General features: G+C 42.9%; 1 protein-coding gene across 4 annotated transcripts in view; it reads right to left on the bottom strand.

The window, feature by feature from the left end:
• The window catches only part of LOC131192647 (zinc finger protein 845-like), a 47,024-nt gene extending 39,172 nt beyond the window's left edge, over nt 1–7,852 (bottom strand). For 2 of the 4 annotated variants that reach the window (XM_058171986.1, XM_058171983.1), the window contains exons 1-4: nt 7,785–7,834; nt 6,254–6,848; nt 5,888–6,002; nt 3,698–3,765 (exon numbers count right to left, since the gene is read on the bottom strand). In XM_058171986.1, coding sequence (XP_058027969.1) covers nt 3,698–3,765; nt 5,888–6,002; nt 6,254–6,658 — 588 coding nt within the window. In that variant the 5' untranslated portion in view covers nt 6,659–6,848; nt 7,785–7,834. Of the gene's footprint in view, nt 1–3,697; nt 3,766–5,887; nt 6,003–6,253; nt 6,849–7,784 lie in introns of all 4 variants that reach the window. The other 2 variants (XM_058171985.1, XM_058171984.1) reach the window with 2 other exon arrangements.
• Nucleotides 7,853–23,920: the final 16,068 nt, after the last annotated feature.

Below are 23,920 nucleotides of genomic sequence, written 5' to 3'. Positions count from 1 at the left end.
TACCCAAAAGCAAAATGTATTTTAGATAACTTGGGAAATTATAGTCATTGTACTAAAAAATATTGGTTATGGGGTAATATTAACAAAACATCACAGGGTCATAATATTGGGCCTGATACGTATCCTGATAATTTTCCTCTTTTTAAAGCCAAAGATTCTTTTAATGTTGGATCAATTTGTGCTGGCTGGCAGTTAAAAGATCCCACTATGTGGTTCTTTTTTGATAAATATGCAACAAATGTACACCCTCAGAACTATCAATGTGCTGCAATTGGATATTTGTCATTACCAGTACAAATAGGTGTTCCTGGTCGATTATCATCTCACAGGAAGCGTGCAGCCTTAGGACCAGCATGTTCTGATGAAGTCATCGTGGACACTCAACTTTCTGCATTGTCTACCTATGGACGTGCAATTGCTGGAGCAATAACTGGAGACATTACCTTGGGATCATATCCAGGAATAATTGCTCAAGAAAATAGACATTCTATCTGGGTTAGAAATGTTAAGTTTACACAAGCACAGAATCTAAGGGAAAATTTTTATAAGATGTTTTATAGATGGCACTTAGATCCAAAAAAATTATCATGTATGTATCCTGATATCCAAGCGAAATGTTGGAGATGTGACTGTGATGACGCTACATATTTTCATATTTGGTGGACTTCTAAGAAAATTAAGGCCTTTTGAATAAGAATCTGGTGGATTATTCAAAATATCCTGAAGAAGATAAAGTTCCTGCCGCAATTTTTCCTTTAGGGAATTATAACGGATTGTACAGTGATGGAGACTAAATTGATCTTGAACTTAGTAACAGCAGCAAGGCTGTTGATTGGACAATATTGGAAGAAAAAAGAGTTAACTACAATAGAAGAATGGATATTGAAAGTTACTAACTTGGCTGAGATGGCTAAAATTTCAGCCTTTTTGAAAGACAATACGCAGGAAAGATATTTAATTGAATGGAAAAAATGGATTGATTATTTACAAAACAGATATCAGATTAAGAGATATTAGATTGTCTTTGAACAATTAGGATGTATTATTTTATATAATGAGGGGGTTAGGAAATGAAAAGATATGGATGAGGTTAATTGGATTAGAAGGGAAAATTTTATTCTATGTTTGGTTTATCTATAACAATACCTTGTGATTGACCCGGGAAGCCGGGTGGGGTGGTGGTGAAGAGAGGGGGGAAGGGGGGTTTGCGGGGGGAGGGGAGGGAAAAAGGGGGAAAAATGTTTTTGTTGTTATGCTAAACAAACTTGGCTTAATAATTGGTCTGATTACCCAAAAGCAAAATGTATTTTAGATAACTTGGGAAATTATAGTCATTGTACTAAAAAATATTGGTTATGGGGTAATATTAACAAAACATCACAGGGTCATAATATTGGGCCTGATACGTATCCTGATAATTTTCCTCTTTTTAAAGCCAAAGATTCTTTTAATGTTGGATCAATTTGTGCTGGCTGGCAGTTAAAAGATCCCACTATGTGGTTCTTTTTTGATAAATATGCAACAAATGTACACCCTCAGAACTATCAATGTGCTGCAATTGGATATTTGTCATTACCAGTACAAATAGGTGTTCCTGGTCGATTATCATCTCACAGGAAGCGTGCAGCCTTAGGACCAGCATGTTCTGATGAAGTCATCGTGGACACTCAACTTTCTGCATTGTCTACCTATGGACGTGCAATTGCTGGAGCAATAACTGGAGACATTACCTTGGGATAATTGCTCAAGAAAATAGACATTCTATCTGGGTTAGAAATGTTAAGTTTACACAAGCACAGAATCTAAGGGAAAATTTTTATAAGATGTTTTATAGATGGCACTTAGATCCAAAAAAATTATCATGTATGTATCCTGATATCCAAGCGAAATGTTGGAGATGTGACTGTGATGACGCTACATATTTTCATATTTGGTGGACTTCTAAGAAAATTAAGGCCTTTTGAATAAGAATCTGGTGGATTATTCAAAATATCCTGAAGAAGATAAAGTTCCTGCCGCAATTTTTCCTTTAGGGAATTATAACGGATTGTACAGTGATGGAGACTAAATTGATCTTGAACTTAGTAACAGCAGCAAGGCTGTTGATTGGACAATATTGGAAGAAAAAAGAGTTACCTACAATAGAAGAATGGATATTGAAAGTTACTAACTTGGCTGAGATGTCTAAAATCTCAGCCTTTTTGAAAGATAATACGCAGGAAAGATATTTAATTGAATGGAAAAAATGGATTGATTATTTACAAAACAGGTATCAGATTAAGAGATATCAGATTGTCTTTGAATAATTAGGATGTATTATTTTATATAATGGGGGGGTTAGGAAATGAAAAGATTTGGATGAGGTTAATTGGATTAGAAGGGAAAATTTTATTCTATGTTTGGTTTATCTATAACAATACCTTGTGATTGACCCGGGAAGCCGGGTGGGGTGGTGGTGAAGGGAGGGGGGAAGGGGGGTTTGCGGGGGGAGGGGAGGGAAAAAGGGGGAAAAATGTTTTTGTTTGTAAAAACTTTTTCAATTAAAAAAAGAAAAGAAAATAGACATTCTATTTTAGGACTTACATGTTGTTTAGAAAAATCAATCAATGCTACTGCTGCAATCATTAGAGATTTACAGAATGAAACTGAAGAATTAAATAAAGATATGCTTTAACAATGTTTTACTATAGACTATTTGTTGGCTCATCAAGGTGGATTTTGTACCTTGGTTGGTCAGCGTGCTTGTGCTGTGCATTTTCATTCACTTGATAAAACTATTGAGGATGAACTAGCTAATTTACAGGCTTCCATAAAAGATAATGTTCCTGAAAATTTTTCTCCTTTTGATTGATTAAATAATTGGCTACCTGATCTTTCTTGGCTAAAATTATTGTTTTTCTATGGTTTGATTATATTTGTTTTTCTTATAAGTTGTGGTTGTTTTATGCAATGCATTCCTTCATTTTGTGCTCTTTTCCGTAAGCCTTCTCCAATTACTTTGCATCCAATTCAATTGCGTGCTATTGAAAAAAATCTCTTTTCTTCATTAAAAACAAAAAGCGAGGAAATGAAGGGTTTGTGAAGGACTAACATTTTGTTGTTCATCATGTATGCATTTTGGAATGCCGGTAGCGCTTTTATCTTGGATGGCAAACCTCAGTTAAGCAGCGTTCCCAGCATATACAAGAATACAGGATGAAACAAAGTTGTAGCCCTGAAACACTGTTGCATTTGCTTTCTAGCATAAACAGGTATTCTCATGAAAAGCCAATGATGTAATTACTAACCAATTATTGTTCCTTGGAGACTAATTAACTAATAATGAAGTAACACGTATGTTAGATGAGAAATGAGAAACTGAGAAACTATATAAACTTTGTCTGATGCTCAATAAACTGCTGTTGATTCTAGACTTTCTATGCTGTTGATTCTGGACATTGTTTGTTGTAAAGTCTTATCAATCATCTTCAGCCTTCGGGCCCATGCAACAGAGGAGCACCTAGCAGAATAAGATAACCAGAGGAAGCTGTGTTGACTGACAGCAACTTCAACCTGCTATTCTGCTGTCCATGTTGTGGAAGGGCAGAAAAATAATCCAGTCCAAACAAGGGGGGGAAATAGAAGGAGAGAGCACTCTGCACACCCACTTCACTTCCTGAAGGGAGAATAGCAATCTAATAACTTTTCCCTTTCTTACTTGATTTAGGGGTTCAACCGCTGTTTGATCGCCATCATAAAAATCAGAAAATTTCATTCTTTGTTTCTCTGTAAGGAATAAATAATTTCAAAATAAATAATTGTTTTATTTATTTATTTTAGACAATTTAAATGCTGCCTATCTGCACATGGCGACTCAAGGTGGCTTACAAAAACCCATATTAAAATAATAAAACTAATAAAAGGAGAATTATATAATACATTAAAATAATAAAATCATTCCCACCCCCTGCACTGGCAACAGCACCACACAGGAGCCATTTAATGAGCTCCATCCCGCTCTGGGCTCCCCAGGCTCGCTGGCAGAACCAGGTCTTCAACGCCTTCCAGAAGAGTGCTAGAGTGGGGGCCATTCTAATCTCTGCGGGGGATGATATTCCAGAGAGGGAGCCCCCACGGAGAAGGCCTTTCTTCTGGGTCTCACCACGTGTGTCTTCCTAGGAGATGGGACACACAACATTCCCTGCCTCCACACTCAGGTTGGTTGGGCAGATGTAACCAGTAAGAGATGGTCCCTCAGATAACCTGGTCCCAAGCCATGTAGGGCTTTAAAGGTGACAACCAGCACCTTGAATTGCACCCGGAAGCAAATTGGCAGCCAATGCAACTCCTACAGGAGATACTTGTGCACACAGGGGTCTGCACAAAGCCATACTGGCCACTGACTTTTGCACCAACTGGAGCTTCCGTAGAGCGTGTTGCAATAGTCAAGAATGGAAGTGACTAGGGCATGAGTGACTGTGAGTAGGGATTGTCAGCCCAGGAAGGGGCGTAACTGGTGCACAACCCGTAGTTGCGCAAAGGCCCTCCTGGACACGACCGCCACTTGCTCTTCAAGCAGGAGTCGTGAGTCTAGGAGAAAACCCAATTACACACAGGGTCTGTTTGGGTAGTGCCACCCCATCCAAGACCAGAGGTGGCAATTCTCCCTTGGCCAACGAACCCCAAACCCAGAGCCACTTGGTCTTGCCAGGGTTTAGTTTCAACCCGTTGCTCCCCATCCAGCTCCTAACAGCCTCCAGGCACTGCAAGAGGGAGGACACAGGATCATTTAACCCACCATGGGCTGAGACATACAGCAAGATATCTCAGTCCATGCTGGCAGATGAACTTACAAAACAGTTTCATATAAATATTGAAGAGGAGCGGAGAGAATACCGAGCCCTGCGGAACCCCGCAAAGCAGTGGACGAGGGCTGGATGTCTCTCCTCCTATCAACACTGACTGAGAGCGGCTGAGAGGAAGGAAGTAGGCCAGAATAGCACAAGGCCTCCCACTCCCATCCCCCGAAGCCGCCCCAGGAGAATACCATGGTCGATGGTATCGAAGCCGCCGAGAGGTCAAGTAGAGCAAGGATGGATGCACTACTTGCATCCCGCTCTCGCCAGAGATCATACAAAAGCACAACCAAGGCCAATTCTGTCCCAAATTCAGGCCTGAATCTTGACAGGTAGGGGTCCTACCTGTCAATGACTAATTCAGCCACAACAATACACGAGCACACAATAGATATAAAGTTATTGTAAACATATGGTAAAATAAAAACCACCTCTGGAGCTGCTGCACAACCACCTTCTCAACCACCTTCCCCAAAAAGGGAAGATTGGAGACAGGTTGGAAATTATTTCACAGGGTGGAATCCAGCGATGGCTTGTTAAGAAGAGGGTGGACCAGAGCGTCCTTCAAGTGCTGGTGAACTGCCCCCTCCTGTAGGGAAGCCTTAATGACCACCAGCATCCACCCACCTGTCACCTCCCAGGAAGGTTTCACAAGCCAGGAGGGACACGGGTCTAAAACACAGGCGCTTGCATGCATCCTCCCTAGGATCCTGTCTACTTCCTCAGGAGCAACAGGGTCAAACCGTTCCCAGATAATAAAGCAAGAACCTGCCTCAGGGGCTTCCACCGGACGAGGAACTACGCCAGAATTCAACTGGGAACGAAGTCGAGCAATTTTATCTTTCAGAAAAAGCACCAATTCCTCAGCAGGCCCCTTCAGGTGGACCTCAATCTCCCCCTTCCCCAGGAGGAGGAGGCTCACCTAGAGGGTCCCTGGGCGATTATCTGAAGATGCAATTTGTCTGGAGAACTATAAATAGGGGGAGGTATCATGTAGAAGAGAAGAGAGAGTGAAGGTAAGACAGATGGGTAATCCAAGGATCTTCAATTACCTCCTGAGGTGTCCTGACTTTGATCCTCCCAAGGGATCCTCCTAAAAAATAGCTCCTGAGGGGAGTTTGATGGGTTCCTCTTTCCCTCAGGATCTCTGTTCTCCACAGTGCAGCACTTACGAGGAAGGAAGGAAAAGCAGAATTAAAATATATCACACAACGTTAAGTGGATTCCTATATTCGGAACACAGCCTCAAAGCCCCCAATATCCATCAGTGAGGCTGAGTGAGAAAACAATGGAACAATGTCCTACAAGAATAGGTGGGACATCGCTACCTATTATGAATGTCAGAGAGGTTTGGGAAGGAGGGGTGAAGTATTCAAACACATTCTCTGTTGTCTTTTGAGCTCCCTAAAGTATCTCACCTGCATCTCAACCTGCTCCTTCTGCTCCTCCGCCTGGCTCAAGAGGAAGCCTTCCACCAGGGCCACCGCCTGGGAGCTGGTCTCTGCTCCACACTCCCGCACCCAGCTCTCCATCTCTGGGGGCAGAAGAGCCAGGAACTGCTCCAGAACCACCAGGTCCAGCATCTGGGCTTTGGTGTGCTTTTCTGATCTCAGCCATCGCCTGCAAAAGTCATAGAGTCGGCTGCAAAGTCTTCGGGGACCCTCAGCCTCCTGATATTGGATGAAATTCCAGGGCTGAACTTCTGAAGGGAGGATGGTTTCCTCCTCCAGGATCTTCTGCCCAGTCCTTGTCCAGAGCTTCCCAGGCTGAGCAGCTGAAGGGCCTTTTCCGGCTCCCTCCTTTCCCAAAGGTTGTGTCTCCATCCTTTCTCTCTCCTGCAGAGCAACTCCAAGTGGCTCCAAGGACTCTTCTGGGTCTCCAGATGCCTTTTCCTTCACGGGACCATTTCTGGCGCCTCAGGACTCTGATCCCTCCAAGTGAGTCCGCTCTTTTTTTCCCAGCAACAGAAAAGTTTGGCTTGCAAAGATTACAACTAATTTTGAATTTCTGTATCTGCGATTGAAGGAAAAATAAATACAAAGAAAGTGGAATTTAGCAATTAAACAACCTTCACCCAACCTGCCTGGAGCCCCAAGCGGCTTATCCCAGCGCAGGGCCGGGAAGGAGGCAGCTGGAGAGGCCGCCCCGCTTCTCTCCCCCTCCGGAGACAGGATGGGGCCCTCGGGGAGCCTGGGCCGAATCCTGCCTCCTCCTCGCCCGGCTTCGCTCCTCTCCTGACCCTCCCCTCCCCCCACTCGGGCTCTTCGCATGGAGAGGGCGGCTGGGGAGCATGGGACCCGGGGTTTATTTATTTATTTATTTTGTCACAACATCATACAAAAAGATTATATAGTATATACACATATAAACATATATAGGAAGAAGAAAAGAAAAACAATAGGACAGGAACGGTAGGCACGTTTGTGCGCTTATACACGCCCCTTATGGTCCTCTTAGGAATGGGGTGAGGTCAATAGTAGAAAGTTTTTGGTTAAAGCTTTTGGGATTATGGGAAGAGACCACAGAGTCAGGTAAAGTATTCCAAGCACTGATGATTCTGTTACAGAAGTCATATTTTCTGCAATCTAGATTAAAGCGGTTGACATTAAGTTTAAATCTATTGGTTGCCCTTGTATTATTGCAATTAAAGCTGAAGTAGTCTTTGACAGGAAGGACGTTACAAGAGATGATTCTGTGAGTTAAGCTTAGGTCTTTGGAAGGCGACGGAGTTCCAAGTTTTCTAAGCTCAGGATTTCAAGTCTGGTGGGGTAAGGTATTTTGTTGTTTTCAGAGGAATGGAGAACTCTTCTTGTAAAATATTTCTGGACACGTTCAATTGTATTGATGTCAGAGATGTGGTGAGGGTTCCAGACAGGTGAGAGGGTTCCAAACGGGCGAGGGTCTCTCCCTCCTCCGCCTCCCTTTGCCCGGGAAGAGCCCCCAACTCACCCGGAGAACCTCTGGATCTCCCCCCGCCAGACTCTCCCGCAGCCTCTCCGCCTCTTGCGGAGGCCCAGGGGTTAAGGAGAGCGAGTGCGGCGTGCTAGAGCGGCAAACGTTTGTGACGTCACTTCCTTCCCAGTCTCCTCTGGAAAGGCAGCCGTGACGTTCACCCTCCAGTGGACCAATGGGGAAGCGCATGACGTTACCGTCTCTTAGCAGAGGTCGCCCCCTGGTGGATAAAGGGGCAAAATGCCAGGATTCTAGAAAGCGCGGGAAAGAGGAGCGCGTCTGAGGGGAAGAGAGAGGGAAGGGATGATGGGCTTGGGAGTAGGGGGAAAGGCCCCTCTCAATGCCTGGCAGCCCAAGAAAAGCTTTGTGGTTTCGAGAGGCAGCACTTTCTCCATCTTCCTCTCTTTCCTGTCTAGGAACCGTTTGTAGAGCTAGAGAAAAATCTCTGTGGAGGATTTGAACTCGCTTCCCTCAAGAACAGCCGCCCTGAAGGCTGGGCAGAGACTGGAGGAGGCCTCAAAAGGGCCCAAATCCTGTCAGAAAGAGCAGATCAGTCAGAAGAGAAGGACCAGGAGGCTCTCTGGGAAACACAGCTTGTGCCTTGCGGTTGTTGAGAACTTTGGTCTTAAGTGAAGGAAGATGGAACACAGGCAGGGAAGCCACAATCTGGAAAAATGGAGATTTCTGTCAATTTTTATTTCTTTAATTCAATACATAGAGGTGCCCTTTTGAAATCATTCTCTCAGTCTCTCAGCGAAGGGAGGAGAAGAAAGGGCAGAGACCCCTCCAGCCTCTTCTGACGAAAGAAAAGGAAGATCCTGAAAAAGGAATAGAAAGCTAAACTATGATGAGGAAAACCCATTTGTACATAGGGATTGAATAGGAAATTCACCTCAAGAAATGTGACTAGGAAGCTTGAGCCCCTTGGAGCATTTAATGCAGGGATATATCATTAGATCTGCGTCCCCTCCCCCCCCCAAAGGCTGATTGTTAGTTTTGATACCCTGCATTTTGCTCTGGGAAGTCGGGGTGGGGGGTAAGAGGGAGGGGAATTGGGGGGTTGAGGGTAGAGATGGAGTGATGGTTAATGTAGAGGAATTATTGAAGATGTATAAATATAATTAATGTAGGGTCGGGTCTGCCCAGTTACCATTTTAGAACGGTGGGGAGGGAGAAAAGAGGAGAGAGTAGGAGGTAGGAAAGAGGAGAAGAGGGGTAGAAGAGGGAGAAGGAAGGTGTAGGGTGGAGGGAGGAGAGGATGTAGATAAGAGAAGGAGAGGAAGGTCTGGAAAGTAGAAGAAGGTAGAAGAGGGAAGAGTGTTAAAAAGGGGGTGGGGTGACTGGGCAAATCCGACTAATTGTATATAACTGTACGTTGGATGAGTTGTTTGATATGATTGTAAAAATAAAACTTTTTTATGAAAAAAAAAATTCTATTCTATTCTATTCTTTTGTCACAACATTATATACAAGCACATACATTGAAAGGAAACAATAGGACAGGAACGGGAGGCACTTTTGTGCACTTATGCACGCCCCTTAAACACCTTTTAAGCCCCTTTGGGGGGCGCTTATGGGGGAGCAGCTTCTACCGGCTCTACTGGGCTCCCCCTGATACTGCTGGCGAGGCCGCTGGTCCGGATCTCTGGAAGCGAGGAGATCCCTGGTAAGGAGCGAGTTCGGGTGGGGGGGAGGAGAGGGGCTGGGAAGGGGCTTCAGCTTTCCTTGGGGAAGTGTACAATGTAAGCCGCCCTGAGTCTTTGGAGAAGGGCGGGATATAAATGTACAAAAAAAAAAAAAAGTGGGGCGGGGTTGGCAGATGGGGAGGGGTAGGGCGGGGGAGGAAGGTTATTCAGCCGGTTCCATGAAGTCCAGAAAAAGTTTAGCTACCGGTTCTCCCGAACCGGTTTGATCTGACTGAATCCCACCACTGCTCTTCCTCCTTTCCCATCATCCTGAGCCTCTCTTGGAAAAAAAGGCCTCCTCCCTCCCCTCCCTTTTGCAAGGCGGTTCCTCTGTCTGCATGTGGGGGGGGACAGAAGCCCTCCAGGGGGCGGGGTCTGCAAAGAAAGGAAACCCCCCCCCCACCAAAGGTAGCCTAAGAAGTGTCAGGAAGAAACTGAGCATCCCCAGCATCCTCTGACCAGTTAGGTGTGGGGTTTCAAACTCCCGGACCTTGGGATTTTCAGAGGGGTGAAAACCTGAAAAGTTGGGCCTCTCTAGGATTTTGCCACTCCCTTCCCTCCTGGGCTGCGATGTGCAGGAAAGTCTTGCAGGGAATGGGAGCTGCCTGGGGAGTGGTGGGGGGCTCATTAGGGGAGGGAGAAGCCACATGCTGGGACTTGCAAAGTCCTCCTCCAGTCTTTGGAAACCTAGCAAGGGGCGGGGGGGGGAAGGCCCTGCCCCCATGTTCCCCTGCCATCCCTTTGCATGCAAGTGCGTGGGGGAGGAAGGGGGAGTTGGGGGGAACAGTTTTAGACCAGCCCTGTTGCTTGTCCCCCCCACTGCCCTGGAAGAAACGTTGTTAGTTGCGAAGTTGTGTCCGACCCATCGCGACCCCATGGACAACATTCCTCCAGGCCTTCCTACTGCAGCAGGTGAAGCTAAGCAAGATCACATCAAATACCTGTACAATTAGCACAGGGCCCCCCCAAGGCTGTGTGCTCTCCCCACTTCTCTCTGTATACCAATGACTGCATCTCCAACGATCCATCTGTTAAGCTACTAAAGTTCGCAGGGTTGTTGTTATTGTTAGTTGCGAAGTCGTGTCTGACCCATCGCGACCCCATGGACAACATTCCTTCAGGCCTTCCTGTCCTCTACCATCCTCTGGAGTCCATTTAAACTCATGCCTACTGCTTCAGTGACTCCATCCATCCACCTTGTTCTCTGTCGTCCCTTTCTTCTTTTGCCCTCAATCTTTCCCAGCATTAGGCTCTTCTCCAGTGAGTCCTTCTTTCTCATTAAGTGGCCAAAGTATTTGAGTTTCATTTTCAGGATCTGGCCTTCTAAAGAGCAGTCAGGGTTGATCTTCTCTAGGATTGACCAGTTTGATCGCCTTGCAGTCCAAGGGACTCAGGAGTCTTCTCCAGCACCAGAGTTCAAAGGCCTCAATTCTTTGGCGCTCAGTCTTTCTTATGGTCCAACCTTCACAGCCATACATTGCAACTGGGAAAACCAGAGCCTTGACTATACACACTTTTGTTGGCAGGGTGATGTCTCTGCTTTTTAGTACGCTGTCTAGATTTGCCATAGCTTTCCTCCCCTGGAGCAAGCGTCTTTTAATTTCTTGGCTGCAGTCCCCATCTGCGGTGATCTTGGAGCCCAGGAAAATAAAATCTGTCACTACCTCCATTTCTTCACCATCTATCTGCCAGGAATTGAGAGGGCCAGAAGCCATATGATTTTAGTTTTCTTAATGTTGAGTTTCAAGCCAACTTTTGCACTCTCCTCCTTCACCCGCATCAGGAGGCTCTTTAGTTCCTCTTCGCTTTCTGCCATTAGAGTTGTATCTTCTGCATATCTGAGGTTGTTGACATTAAGTATTAAATGTGTAAATAAGCGAGGCAAGCAATGGCTGGGAGGGGAGGGGTGAGGTGAGGCTAGGTGAGGAGAGGCATCCCTGGGTGTGAGTGAGGTCACATAACCACCCAGCCATGCCTACCCAGCCAGTCATTCGGACAGAGAACCAGCTGTTATCTTATTTGAATCCCACCACACTCTCTTCCTCACCTCAGTGGATGTGAAAGGATCTTCTCTCGGAGAGCCAGGAGTTGGGGGTGTGGGTTACATGGACGGAAAGAAACTGAGGCCTAGTTGGGCCCTCTGAAGAAAACGCAGCCGAGGTCAAGAGTTTTGCCTCAGGAAAAGCACCCTGTGAGGAAATCAAGAGGCCTGGAAAGCCTGAGGAAAAAAATAAAAGTACTTGAAGAAAAAGCCAAACCAGAAAGCAAGATGCTTGACTAGAAAGTTAATGTAATGAACTGAAGCAAAATATGAGGAAAAAGTACATGGAGGTGAAGGGAAAAAACCCATTTTGGTTTGAGTAGAGAAGCATCTCCTTTCATAACCTAGGAAGTGCTGGCTGAAGTTGGTTGTCTGATAAAAATCCGCGGGTTTTTTGTAATACAGCCTGTTATTAAAAACAGCTGCTTGCAATTACTGCAGGCTCGAGTCCCACCAGGCCCAAGGTTGACTCAGCCTTCCATCCTTTATAAGGTAGGTAAAATGAGGACCCAGATTGTTGGGGGGGTAATAAGTTGACCTATATAATATGCAAATTAATGACGACTATTGCTTAACATAGTGTAAGCCGCCCTGAGTCTTCGGAGAAGGGCGGGATATAAATGTAAATAAAAAAAAATATCAGAAGGAATTAAAAAAAATGGCTGTATTTGACTAGGAAGTGCAATGTGAGAGGTGACCAAAATCTGACGGACAGCAAACATCAAAACCTGCTGGGTCCATTTACTGTGATGGGTGTGACACATGGGACAGCAAAAGTTATTTCTCCAACTAAAGCTCTTTCTATGCAACATCTATTTTATATAGGATTCTTTTCTGCATGGGTCTCTTCATGGGAAGAAAAAGGGAGGACTGCCTCCATTCCAACTTTTGTGAACGTCTGCTTCACACACATACACTGTTGGAAGAAATATCCATCTGGGTTCAGTTCCAAGTGGGGACAGACACTGGAAACATGGAGGCTGCTTGGAAAGATGGTTTAATGGTGGCCAGGATCACATGGCTTGAGATCCTGAACAGAAAAAGGGCTGAGATCCTGTGTGCTCCCTGGTTTTATGCTTTTTCTGAGCTTTGAACTTTCTGGGGCACAGGAAGAGTATCCTGATTGGCTGTCAGACTCCCAGGGGGTGGGGGTCTTAGCTAACATTGTAGGTTGTCTCTCAAGCTTGCTTGAGCCTTGCCATATGGTAAGATTCTGTTGCTAGATGGGTAGGGGCTAATCCTATCTTTGTCATGTAGACAATGGACTGGCTCAGGCCTTAATGGCCCATTGACAAAGGTGGGGGGAGTTGCTTTGACTTTAAAACATGTTTCTCCATTTCTCATCCAGGGAAATATATTTTGCCTTTTAAGTATTTTCTAAAATATTTCATTCTTCTAGGAGGGGGGTAGGTGCTAAATTCCTACAACACTTGAAGTCTGTGCTTTTTCTTTGATATCGGCAGGAGGTTTTTGTGCAAAGGAATGTTTGCGTATGAACAGATCATTATTAATAAGAGCAAGTGAAGGTGTAAGTACGATAGGGAAAATAGATTGGTAAAAGTAATTTTTTAAAAACACGAGGAAAAAAATACATTATTAAGGGGACGTGGTGGCTCAGTGGCTAAGACACTGAGCTTGTCGATTGATTGAAAGGTTGGAGGTTCAGCGGTTCGAATCCCTAGCGCCGTGTAACAGAGCGAGCTCCTGTGACTTGTCCCAGCTTCTGCCAACCTAGCAGTTCAAAAGCACGTAAAAAATGCAAGTAGAAAAAGAGGGACCATCTTCGGTGGGAAGGTAACAGCGTTCCGTGCGCCTTTGGCATTGAGTCATGCCACATGATCACGGAGACGTCTTCGGACAGTGCTGGCTCTTCGGCTTTGAAACGGAGATGAGCACCGCCCCCTAGAGTCGGGAATGGCTAGCACATATGTGCGAGGGTAACTTTTACCTTAAAAGTATATTATTGGATACTTTACGCTAATATTCATTTCCCACCAGAATTTTTGGGCATTGAGAATAGCCTCATGTGGTCCCTTCACTCTTATTGGGTGGGAGGGTGCCTTACACATACAATATAATCTTTTTTGAACAGGTCAGTATTGAGGTTCAAGGCTTTGGAAGGGAATATCAAGGGACTCTTTGAATACGAAAAAAAATACATTGACCAAGCCTGTCCATTCTGACAGAACTTCTTTATTCTTTGTTCATCTTTTTAAAAAACATTAATCCTTAAATTCTTGTGTTTGTTAAGTTTCATATCTCCCCTTTTCATCGGGTGATCCGAGACAGGATCTGTATTTCTCCTTCTTCTAATAAATCTAACAGGACTCACCTAAATTCAAATGAAGTATAGTGATCACATTTATTAAACTCTAACAACAACACTTAGGTCCATCTAGGATAGGGGTCTGCAAACTTGGCTCTTTTAAGACTTGTGGACTTCAACTCCCAGAATTCCCAGCAAAGCTGGCTGAGGAACTCTGGGAGTTGAAGTCCACAAGTCTGAAAAGAGCCAAATTTGCAGATCCCTGACCTAGGATGATACAAATACTTTGCTAACAAATAATTATAAAACAAGCCCCATATAAATAATGTGCATTGGAACTTTGAATAAGAATATTGGATCAAGCGCGATGAGCCTTAATGCAAAGAAGACCTCACCAACACCGAAGCACAGAAGTTACAAGTTAGTAAAAAGGATTAATAACAAAGGAAAATATATATTCTTACGTCTCCTGAAGTTGCTGTTAGGTTGGATGGTGTTAGAAATCCAAATTGTAAACAAAATACAACTTTTAAATGTTATTTTTTCACCGCTAGTGAACCAAAGACACACAAATGTTACCTATGACTTCAAATTTAAAATCATAATTTTAAACCACAAATTATGTTATGAACAGAACGAACTCCATAAAATATTTAGCATTGTGTTCCAAAGTCTCTTTCCTTGAGCTTTTGCTAAGGAAGCAAACACTAATTTAAATGTAGGCAGGTAACAAGCAACTGATACGAATTAGCTTCCAGTTTGGGTATGAAAATTCTTTTAAATGTCTGAAAAATTTTAGTTTTTGGGTTTCTTGGCAGATTCCTAATACTGGGGAGTATAGACAAGAACACATGCGTTTGTATAATCCATTGGTCGATCTGAAATGATATTAAAAATCTTATTGGTGAATTGACTTAAAATATCTGAGAAACTTAATATACCCTCAAAGGGCCTCTTGTGGCTCAACAGGCTAATGCAGTCTGTTGTTAACATAGCTGCTTGCAATTACTGCAGGTTCAAGTCCCACCAGGCCCAAGGTTGACTCAGCCTTCCATCCTTTATAAGGTAAGTAAAATGAGGACCCAGATTGTTGGGGGCAATAAAAGTTGACTTTGTATATAATATACAAATGGATGAGACTATTGCTTGACACAATGTAAGCCGCCCTGAGTCTTCGGAGAAGGGCGGGATATAAATTCAAATAAAAAACACAAAAAAACCCAATGCTACTTTTAACTGCAGTGATTTAAATTTCCCCTTTTTCAGAAAGAAATGACTCAATATTATATTTGCAAGTTACTATTTCCCATATGTCTTCCAGCATTAAGGAAGGAGATCTCCAAACCAATAGCACAATATTTGTGCCAGAATAATGGACTCTGATAATAACTCTTAAAAGGATTACACAAAGCAGCTGAATTAAATCCACCTTCTCAAGAAGCGAGATGTTTTGTGTTAAAAATTTCACAGGGTGGCTTTGCTAAAGACAGTATTCAACATCCCAGAAGTTCATTTTAAAAAATGCAATTAAATAAAGGAGGGAATGTCTCCCTAAATCTAAATAAATATTAGGTTTAAGCATGTAAATAAGGACGCTCATCTTACCCCAAATTCTCAAAGGAATTTTCAACTAGATATTTATATATTTTCTAGGGATTATATGCAATTTTATTGTGAAAAGGGTCTTAAAATCTCCGCTAAAGGAAAAAAAAGTTTTTAAAACTCACTACACAAGTTCATTTAGTGACCGTTTGAAGCTACAACGGCACTGAAAAAAGTGATTTATGACCGTTTTCCACATGACCTTTGCAGCATCCCTTATGATAACATATTTATTTTTATTTTTATTTTTTTTTAATTTGCATTTATATCCCGCCCTTCTCCGAAGACTCAGGGCGGCTTACACTATGTCAGGCAATAGTCTTCATCCAATTGTATACTATATACAAAGTCAACTTTATTGCCCCCAACAATCTGGGTCCTCATTTTACCTACCTTATAAAGGATGGAAGGCTGAGTCAACCTTGGGCCTGGTGGGACTTGAACCTGCAATATTGCAGGCAGTTGCTGTTAATAACAGGCTGCATTAGCCTGATGAGCCACCAGGGGCCCCCTATTTATGGCAGTTGCAATGTCCTGGGGTCGTGTAATTTCCCTTTTTTCGACCTTCTGACAAGCAATGTCAATGGGGAAGCCAGATTCACTTAACAACCGGGTTATTAACTTAAGAACTGAGTGACTCACTTAACAACGTGGCAAGAAAGGTCGTCAAATGGGGCAAAATTCACTTAGCAACTGTCTTGCTTAGCAACAGAAATATTGGGCTCAACTGTGGTCGTAGGTCGAGGACTACCTGTACAATTTTTTTATTATTTTTTTTACATTTATATCCCGCCCTTCTCCGAAGACTCAGGGCGGCTTACAGTGTGTAAGGCAATAGTCTCATTCTATTTGTATATTTTTTACAAAGTCAACTTATTGCCCCCCCAACAATCTGGGTCCTCATTTTACCTACCTTATAAAGGATGGAAGGCTGAGTCAACCTTGGGCCGGGCTCGAACCTGCAGTAATTGCAGGCTGCTGTGTTCTTAATAACAGGCTTTTACCAGCGTGAGCTAAACCGGCCCTATAATAAATAGGGCGTCTGAGGAATAATAAATGGGCGCCAATAAATCTGGCGTCTGAGGAACAGCCAATGAATATTCAAAAACACATAACGGAAAGGCTCAATTATTCTGTTCCCAGGATCTGTGGCAGACGTCTTCAAACTTGGCAGCTTTAAGACTTGTGGACTTCAGCTCCCAGAATTCTCCAGCCAGCATAGCTGGCTGGAGAATTCTGGGAGCTGAAGTCCACAAGTCTTAAAGCTGCCAAGTTTGAAAACCTCTGATCTATGGAATTCTTACAGTAAAATGAATATGAAAAATGAAAAAGAAGAATGAAAAAGGCCCAATCCTTAACAATTTTCTACATGAATACTGTGACCCAGAGGCATTATGTTTGATTCATTTGATCAGATTTAGGGATATAGGATGGAAGTGGTAGTAGCTTTAACTTTAGATGCACAGGTACCGGATATGTGGTACCTTGCTCAATAGTAGTAACTGTGAGAGGGATCTTGGAGTCCTAGTGGACAACCATTTAGATATGAGGCAGCAGTGCAGCAGCTGCCAAAAAAGCCAACACAGTTCTGGGCTGCATAAACAGAGGGATAGAATCAAGATCACGTGAAGTGTTAATACCACTTTATAATGCCTTGGTAAGGCCACACTTGGAATATTGCATTCAGTTTTGGTTGCCACGATGTAAAAAAGATGTTGAGACTCTAGAAAGAGTGCAGAGAAGAGCAACAAAGACGATTAGGGGACTGGAGGCTAAAACATATGAGGAATGGTTGCAGGAACTCGGTATGCCTAGTTTAATGAAAACAAGGTCTAGGGGAGACATGATAGCACTGTTCCAATATCTCAGGGGTTGCCACAAAGAAGAGGGAGTCAAACTATTCTCCAAAGCACCTGAGGGTAGAACAAGAAGCAATGGGTGGAAACTAATCAAGGAGAGATGCAACTTAGAACTAAGGAGAAATTTCCTGACAGTTAGAACAATTAATCAGTAGAACAACTTGCCTGCAGAAGTTGTAAACGCTCCAACACTAGAAATTTTTAAGAAAATGTTGGATAGCCATTTGTCTGAAATGGCGTAGGTTTCCTGCCTGGGCAGGGGGTTGGACTAGAAGGCCTCCAAGGTCCCTTTCAACTCTGATATTATTATTATTTAGATATGAAAGTGTATTGAGAAATAATAAGCGTATTGAGAAATAAGCCAAGAGCATTCATGTGTAGAAAAAAAAATTATGATCATGTTGAGAAGGATTAATAGGGCCTCAAATACTCACTGTGCAGATGTGTTCTTGGCAAAATATTAAAATCCAACTTTCTAATAATTTCAACGGCAGAGTGTTAACCATCTAAAATAGGATCCGAAGTTTGGTTCAAAGTGCCACCAATTGTTACATGGTTTATTGACTTAGTTTGAAGCAGTAGTGAAATGCTACTGGTTCAGTCCGGTTCTCTCGAACCGGTAGTAAAAAAGGCTACTGGTTCGCCAAACTAGTAGCAAAAAAAAAGTTCTGACGATCAGCTGAGCGACGCGTGATCGTTGGAACTTTAAAAAAACTTTTTTAGCATTTTTTTACTACCAGTTCACAGCTGTGGCGCGCGATTGTCTGAGCCTTTTTTTTTTTTTACTTTTTAAATGCATTTTTTACTACCTATTCGCCTGAACCGGTAGTAAAAAAATGCTTTAAAAAACAAACAAAAAAAAAAGTTCCCACGATCGCCCACACTCAGCTGATCGTCAGAACTTTTTTTTACTTTTTAGGCATTTTTTTACTACCGGTTCGGGTGAATAGGTAGTCAAAAATGCTTTTAAAAAGTAAAAAAAAAAAAAAAGCTCTGACGATCGCGCGCCACAACTGATCACCCCTCCCAGCTGTTCTACTTACTTCCCACGCCTCCTTTTGGTGTGCACTGTGCATGCACACGCATAGCGCAAATGCGCAGCCAACAAACCGGTAGTAAACCGGTTCAGATTTCGCCACTGGTTTGAAGGTGTTGGAAACAAGTATTCTTGAGCTACAAACACTGACGTTGGACTACATAAAGTCAAGAGTGCTAGATGTTCACCCCCAAGTTAACCAAGAAGTGGCAAAAAGTTAACCAGGCAGTGCCGACTGGCGACACCCAGGGGAAGGGCCTTCTCTGTGGGGGCTCCCACCCTCTGGAACGAACTTCCCCCGGGACTCCGTCAACTTCCCGACCTTCGAACCTTTCGCCGCGAGCTTAAGGCACATCTATTTATTTGCGCAGGACTGGGCTAGGATGTTAATTTTAATTTAGTTTTTAATGGGGTTTTAGTATTTTAATTATAATTTTAAAGTCAACCTTATTTAATAAGTTTTTTAATTAGTGTTTTATCCTGTATTTATATCTGTTTTTGTGTTTTTAATAGGCTGTAAACTGCCCTGAGTCCCTCGGGAGATAGGGCGGTATAAAAATGTGATTAAATAAATAAATAAATAAATAAAAGAACTTACTACAACTGCTTTTTCTTACCCAAATTCCTGAATGATTTTGGTATCCAATCAAAGCATTGGAACAAGCACCTATTGCGAAACGAAGGTCACCAGAACTGCTCAAAAGCTCATTTAAACAAAACGATGTTCATGACCTTGTAAAAGGCTAACCGCAATGCGCTCGGTTTCAGTGGGGAAACTTGTTTCACACAATTGTTCCTGCCTTTGGACCCAAGACCTCCTTAGTTCTCAGGTGGTTGGCCCAGCTGAGCTTACAGAATGAAAAGGAAGAAGCACATGATAAACGGTTGCAAGAATTCAGCATGGCTAGTTTAGTGAAGAGAAGGACCAGGGGAGACATGATAGCAATGTTCCAATACTTGAAGGGCTGCCACAGAGAGGAGGGGGTCACACTATTTTCCAAAGCAAAAGGAAGGAAGGAAGGAAGGAAGGAAGGAAGGAAGGAAGGAAGGAAGGAAGGAAGGAAGGAAGGAAAGAAAGAAAGAAAGAAAGAAAGAAAGAAAGAAAGAAAGAAAGAAAGAAAGAAAGAAAGACATCTGAGTGAACCATGGATGGACATAAGAGATGGCTAGTCTAGTGAAGAGAAGGACCAGGAGAGACAGGATAGTAGCCTTCCAATATTTGAGGGGCTGCCACAGAAAGGAGGGGGTCAAGCTATTTTCCAAAGCAAAAGGAAGGAAGGAAGGAAGGAAGAAGGAAGGAAGGAGGAAGAGAGGGAGGGAGGTAAGTGGAAGGGAAGGAAGGAAGGAAGGAAGGAAAGGAAGAAAGAAAGAAAGAAAGAAAGAAAGAAAGAAAGAAAGAAAGAAAGAAAGAAAGAAAGAAAGAAAGAAAGAAATCTGAGTGAACCATGGATGGACAGAAGACATGGCTAGTCCAGTGAAGAGAAGGACCAGGGGGGACGTGATAGCAGTCTTCCAATATTTGAGGGGCTGCCACTGAGAGGAAGGGGGTCAACCTATTTTCCAAAGCACCTGAAGACCAGACAAGGAACAATGGATGGAAACTGAACAAGGAGAGATTCAGCCTGGAAATAAGGAGAAATTTTCTATCAGTGAGAACAATCAACCCATGGAACAGAAGTTGCCTTCAGAAATTGTGGGAGCTTCATCACTAGAAGCTTTCAAGAAGAGCTTTCAAGGGACTGCCATTTGTCAGAAATGGTGTAGGGTCTCGTGTTTGGGCGGGTGGTGGTGGTGTTGGACTAGTCACTAGATGACCAACAAGGTCCCTTCCAACCGTTAATCTACCAAAAAAACCTTCTCAGAGGTAGTTGATCCAACTGAGTTTACAGAGGGATAAGAATAATTTTGAAGGACATGTCCTCTCAAATAACTCAGTGTAGGGTTATGTACGTAAAAAGGAGGAATGGAATTGGATTTGGAATATTATAGGTAGTGAGGCCAGGTTCCAAAGATAAGCGCTACACTCCAAAAACAAGTTCTACACCAATCGCAGCTTCTGATTAATTATCAAAGCAGTCCTACAAATTGTGATTCGGTAGCGGTAGTCCAAGGAATTCTGGCATGGATTGCTGTTGTCAGAGCTTCATGATCCTGGTAGAATGGAAGCTGGGCAGATGCCCTGGGACACAGCCTCTGCCTGCTACCTTAGGAGCAGGAGCACTTACGTACATCTTCTCTACCAAACATTTCCGTAAAATCCGCAATTTCTGTTCCCAACCTTTTAAAACCTTTCCGGGTAACAGAAAAGGTGCCAATCCATCAACGTTAAACGTTACAAAAGAGAATTGAGATATTATTATTGAGGACAATGAGCAAGAAAAAAGGTATCCCCCATATCCACCTACAACGTATCTGGATTGTTTAAGTTCCGAGGGAAAAATCGGTACGGAATCAAAACTTTCCCCACTGCTGGTACATTTATATAATCTCTCCACTGTGGATTCCTTAACAAGAAGCCTCGTCTATGTGTACGGAAACACTTTCCACACTTCATCCATCCCTTGGGTGGCTCTTTTGGCTGAAGCTCTTGCGACACACTACATATTTTCATTCCTATACGCAGCCATAATGGGGGAACGGTGTCCAGTGTGCTTCTACGGAAGCTCTTCTCACATTCCCGGTATCTATATGCTTTCTCCCCACTGCTGCTTCTTAGTACTAGCAAAAGACCTACGTTAACAGAGCTTCTGATAAAATTTTTAAATCTTCCCTTTGTCTTCATTCAAACCTCTAATTCTCAGAGCTCCTTCCATCATTCTATACTGCATCACCACCACTTGATCTTCATTTTTATCCAATTTGATTTGCATTCCCCATTCTATTTTCTATTTGTTGATTTGACTGAACAATTTCTTGCACCTCCTCCTCCACCACCTCCAGTCTTTTGCCAAACCTTGAAAAGCCATTAAGATATCTTCTCTTATTTTTTATTATTCTCTTTTATTTCTTCTCTTATTTTCTCATTATTATCCATAATCTCCTTAAACCTTTCTTCAGACACTTTCCTTGCTCTTTAATCAGATCTTCTAAAGCTGGTTCAGAACCCTTCTGCCCCCAGTCTTAGGTGGTTTAGTAGCCATTTCAGTTTTAAAATTCACAAAATATAAGTCTAGAAACTTCTCTTCTCCCTTTAAGTATAGGAGAGCTCAGTTCACTTCATTAAAATCCACACATAACATTTCTTATCTTCTTAGTTGCACAGACTGTTTAAAATTCCATTCGTCATTTCACTCCCGTTCAGGCGCCATCTTAGAGTCAATTAGAACAAAGGAAAAAAAATTCTCTTTTTAGAAAGTAGAAGTCAGGAAATCAAAAATACTTGCAATCCAATAATCGTCCGCTTGCACTCATTCCGTCTGCTTAAAGAGATCCATAAAGATAAGACAATTAGCAGAGATGGACACCTTCTTCTTTTCCTGCTTTTGCAGACACGCACTGAAGTCGGAGATGGCAGAAATATTTATGGGACCCATCGACCCTTCGAAGCTCTGCTTAATTAAAACAAAGCCTCTGGGGAGGTCTACCAACATTCCTGCGCTCTTATCTTTCCTCTTTCATCCAGAGAAAAAGATTAAAGCCGGCTTTTCCTGGCTTTTACGATGTTCAGTGCGGAGCCCCTTTAATTAGGGCTCAGCGAAGAGGTGGAGCCACCCGGAAGTCGTAAGGCAATAGTCTCATTCTATTTGTATATTTTTTACAAAGTCAACTTATTGCCCCCCCCCCCCAACAATCTGGGTCCTCATTTTACCTACCTTATAAAGGATGGAAGGCTGAGTCAACCTTGGGCCGGGCTCGAACCTGCAGTAATTGCAGGCTGCTGTGTTCTTAATAACAGGCTTTTACCAGCATGAGCTAAACCGGCCCTATAATAAATAGGGCGTCTGAGGAATAATAAATGGGCGCCAATAAATCTGGCGTCTGAGGAACAGCCAATGAATATTCAAAAACACATAACGGAAAGGCTCAATTATTCTGTTCCCAGGATCTGTGGCAGACGTCTTCAAACTTGGCAGCTTTAAGACTTGTGGACTTCAGCATAGCTGGCTGGAGAATTCTGGGAGCTGAAGTCCACAAGTCTTAAAGCTGCCAAGTTTGAAAACCTCTGATCTATGGAATTCTTACAGTAAAATGAATATGAAAAATGAAAAAGAAGAATGAAAAAGGCCCAATCCTTAACAATTTTCTACATGAATACTGTGACCCAGAGGCATTATGTTTGATTCATTTGATCAGATTTAGGGATATAGGATGGAAGTGGTAGTAGCTTTAACTTTAGATGCACAGGTACCGGATATGTGGTACCTTGCTCAATAGTAGTAACTGTGAGTGGGATCTTGGAGTCCTAGTGGACAACCATTTAGATATGAGGCAGCAGTGTGCAGCAGCTGCCAAAAAAGCCAACACAGTTCTGGGCTGCATAAACAGAGGGATAGAATCAAGATCACGCGAAGTGTTAATACCACTTTATAATGCCTTGGTAAGGCCACACTTGGAATATTGCATTCAGTTTTGGTCGCCACGATGTAAAAAGGATGTTGAGACTCTAGAAAGAGTGCAGAGAAGAGCAACGAAGATGATTGGGGGACTGGAGGCTAAAACATATGAGGAATGGTTGCAGGAACTCGGTATGCCTAGTTTAATGAAAACAAGGTCTAGGGGAGACATGATAGCACTGTTCCAATATCTCAGGGGTTGCCACAAAGAAGAGGGAGTCAAACTATTCTCCAAAGCACCTGAGGGTAGAACAAGAAGCAATGGGTGGAAACTAATCAAGGAGAGATGCAACTTAGAACTAAGGAGAAATTTCCTGACAGTTAGAACAATTAATCAGTAGAACAACTTGCCTGCAGAAGTTGTAAACGCTCCAACACTAGAAATTTTTAAGAAAATGTTGGATAGCCATTTGTCTGAAATGGCGTAGGTTTCCTGCCTGGGCAGGGGGTTGGACTAGAAGGCCTCCAAGGTCCCTTTCAACTCTGATATTATTATTTAGATATGAAAGTGTATTGAGAAATAATAAGCGTATTGAGAAATAAGCCAAGAGCATTCATGTGTAGAAAAAAAAATTATGATCATGTTGAGAAGGATTAATAGGGCCTCAAATACTCACTGTGCAGATGTGTTCTTGGCAAAATATTAAAATCCAACTTTCTAATAATTTCAACGGCAGAGTGTTAACCATCTAAAATAGGATCCGAAGTTTGGTTCAAAGTGCCACCAATTGTTACATGGTTTATTGACTTAGTTTGAAGCAGTAGTGAAATGCTACTGGTTCAGTCCGGTTCTCTCGAACCGGTAGTAAAAAAGGCTACTGGTTCGCCAAACTAGTAGCAAAAAAAAAGTTCTGACGATCAGCTGAGCGACGCGTGATCGTTGGAACTTTAAAAAAACTTTTTTAGCATTTTTTTACTACCAGTTCACAGCTGTGGCGCGCGATTGTCTGAGCCTTTTTTTTTTTTACTTTTTAAATGCATTTTTTACTACCTATTCGCCTGAACCGGTAGTAAAAAAATGCTTTAAAAAACAAACAAAAAAAAAAGTTCCCACGATCGCCCACACTCAGCTGATCGTCAGAACTTTTTTT

The sequence above is a fragment of the Ahaetulla prasina genome, chromosome 2 (genome assembly GCF_028640845.1).
Source record: "Ahaetulla prasina isolate Xishuangbanna chromosome 2, ASM2864084v1, whole genome shotgun sequence".
Lineage (NCBI taxonomy): Eukaryota > Metazoa > Chordata > Lepidosauria > Squamata > Colubridae > Ahaetulla > Ahaetulla prasina.
Note: the sequence above shows the minus strand (reverse complement) of the source record. Positions and strands in the feature narration are given on the sequence as shown.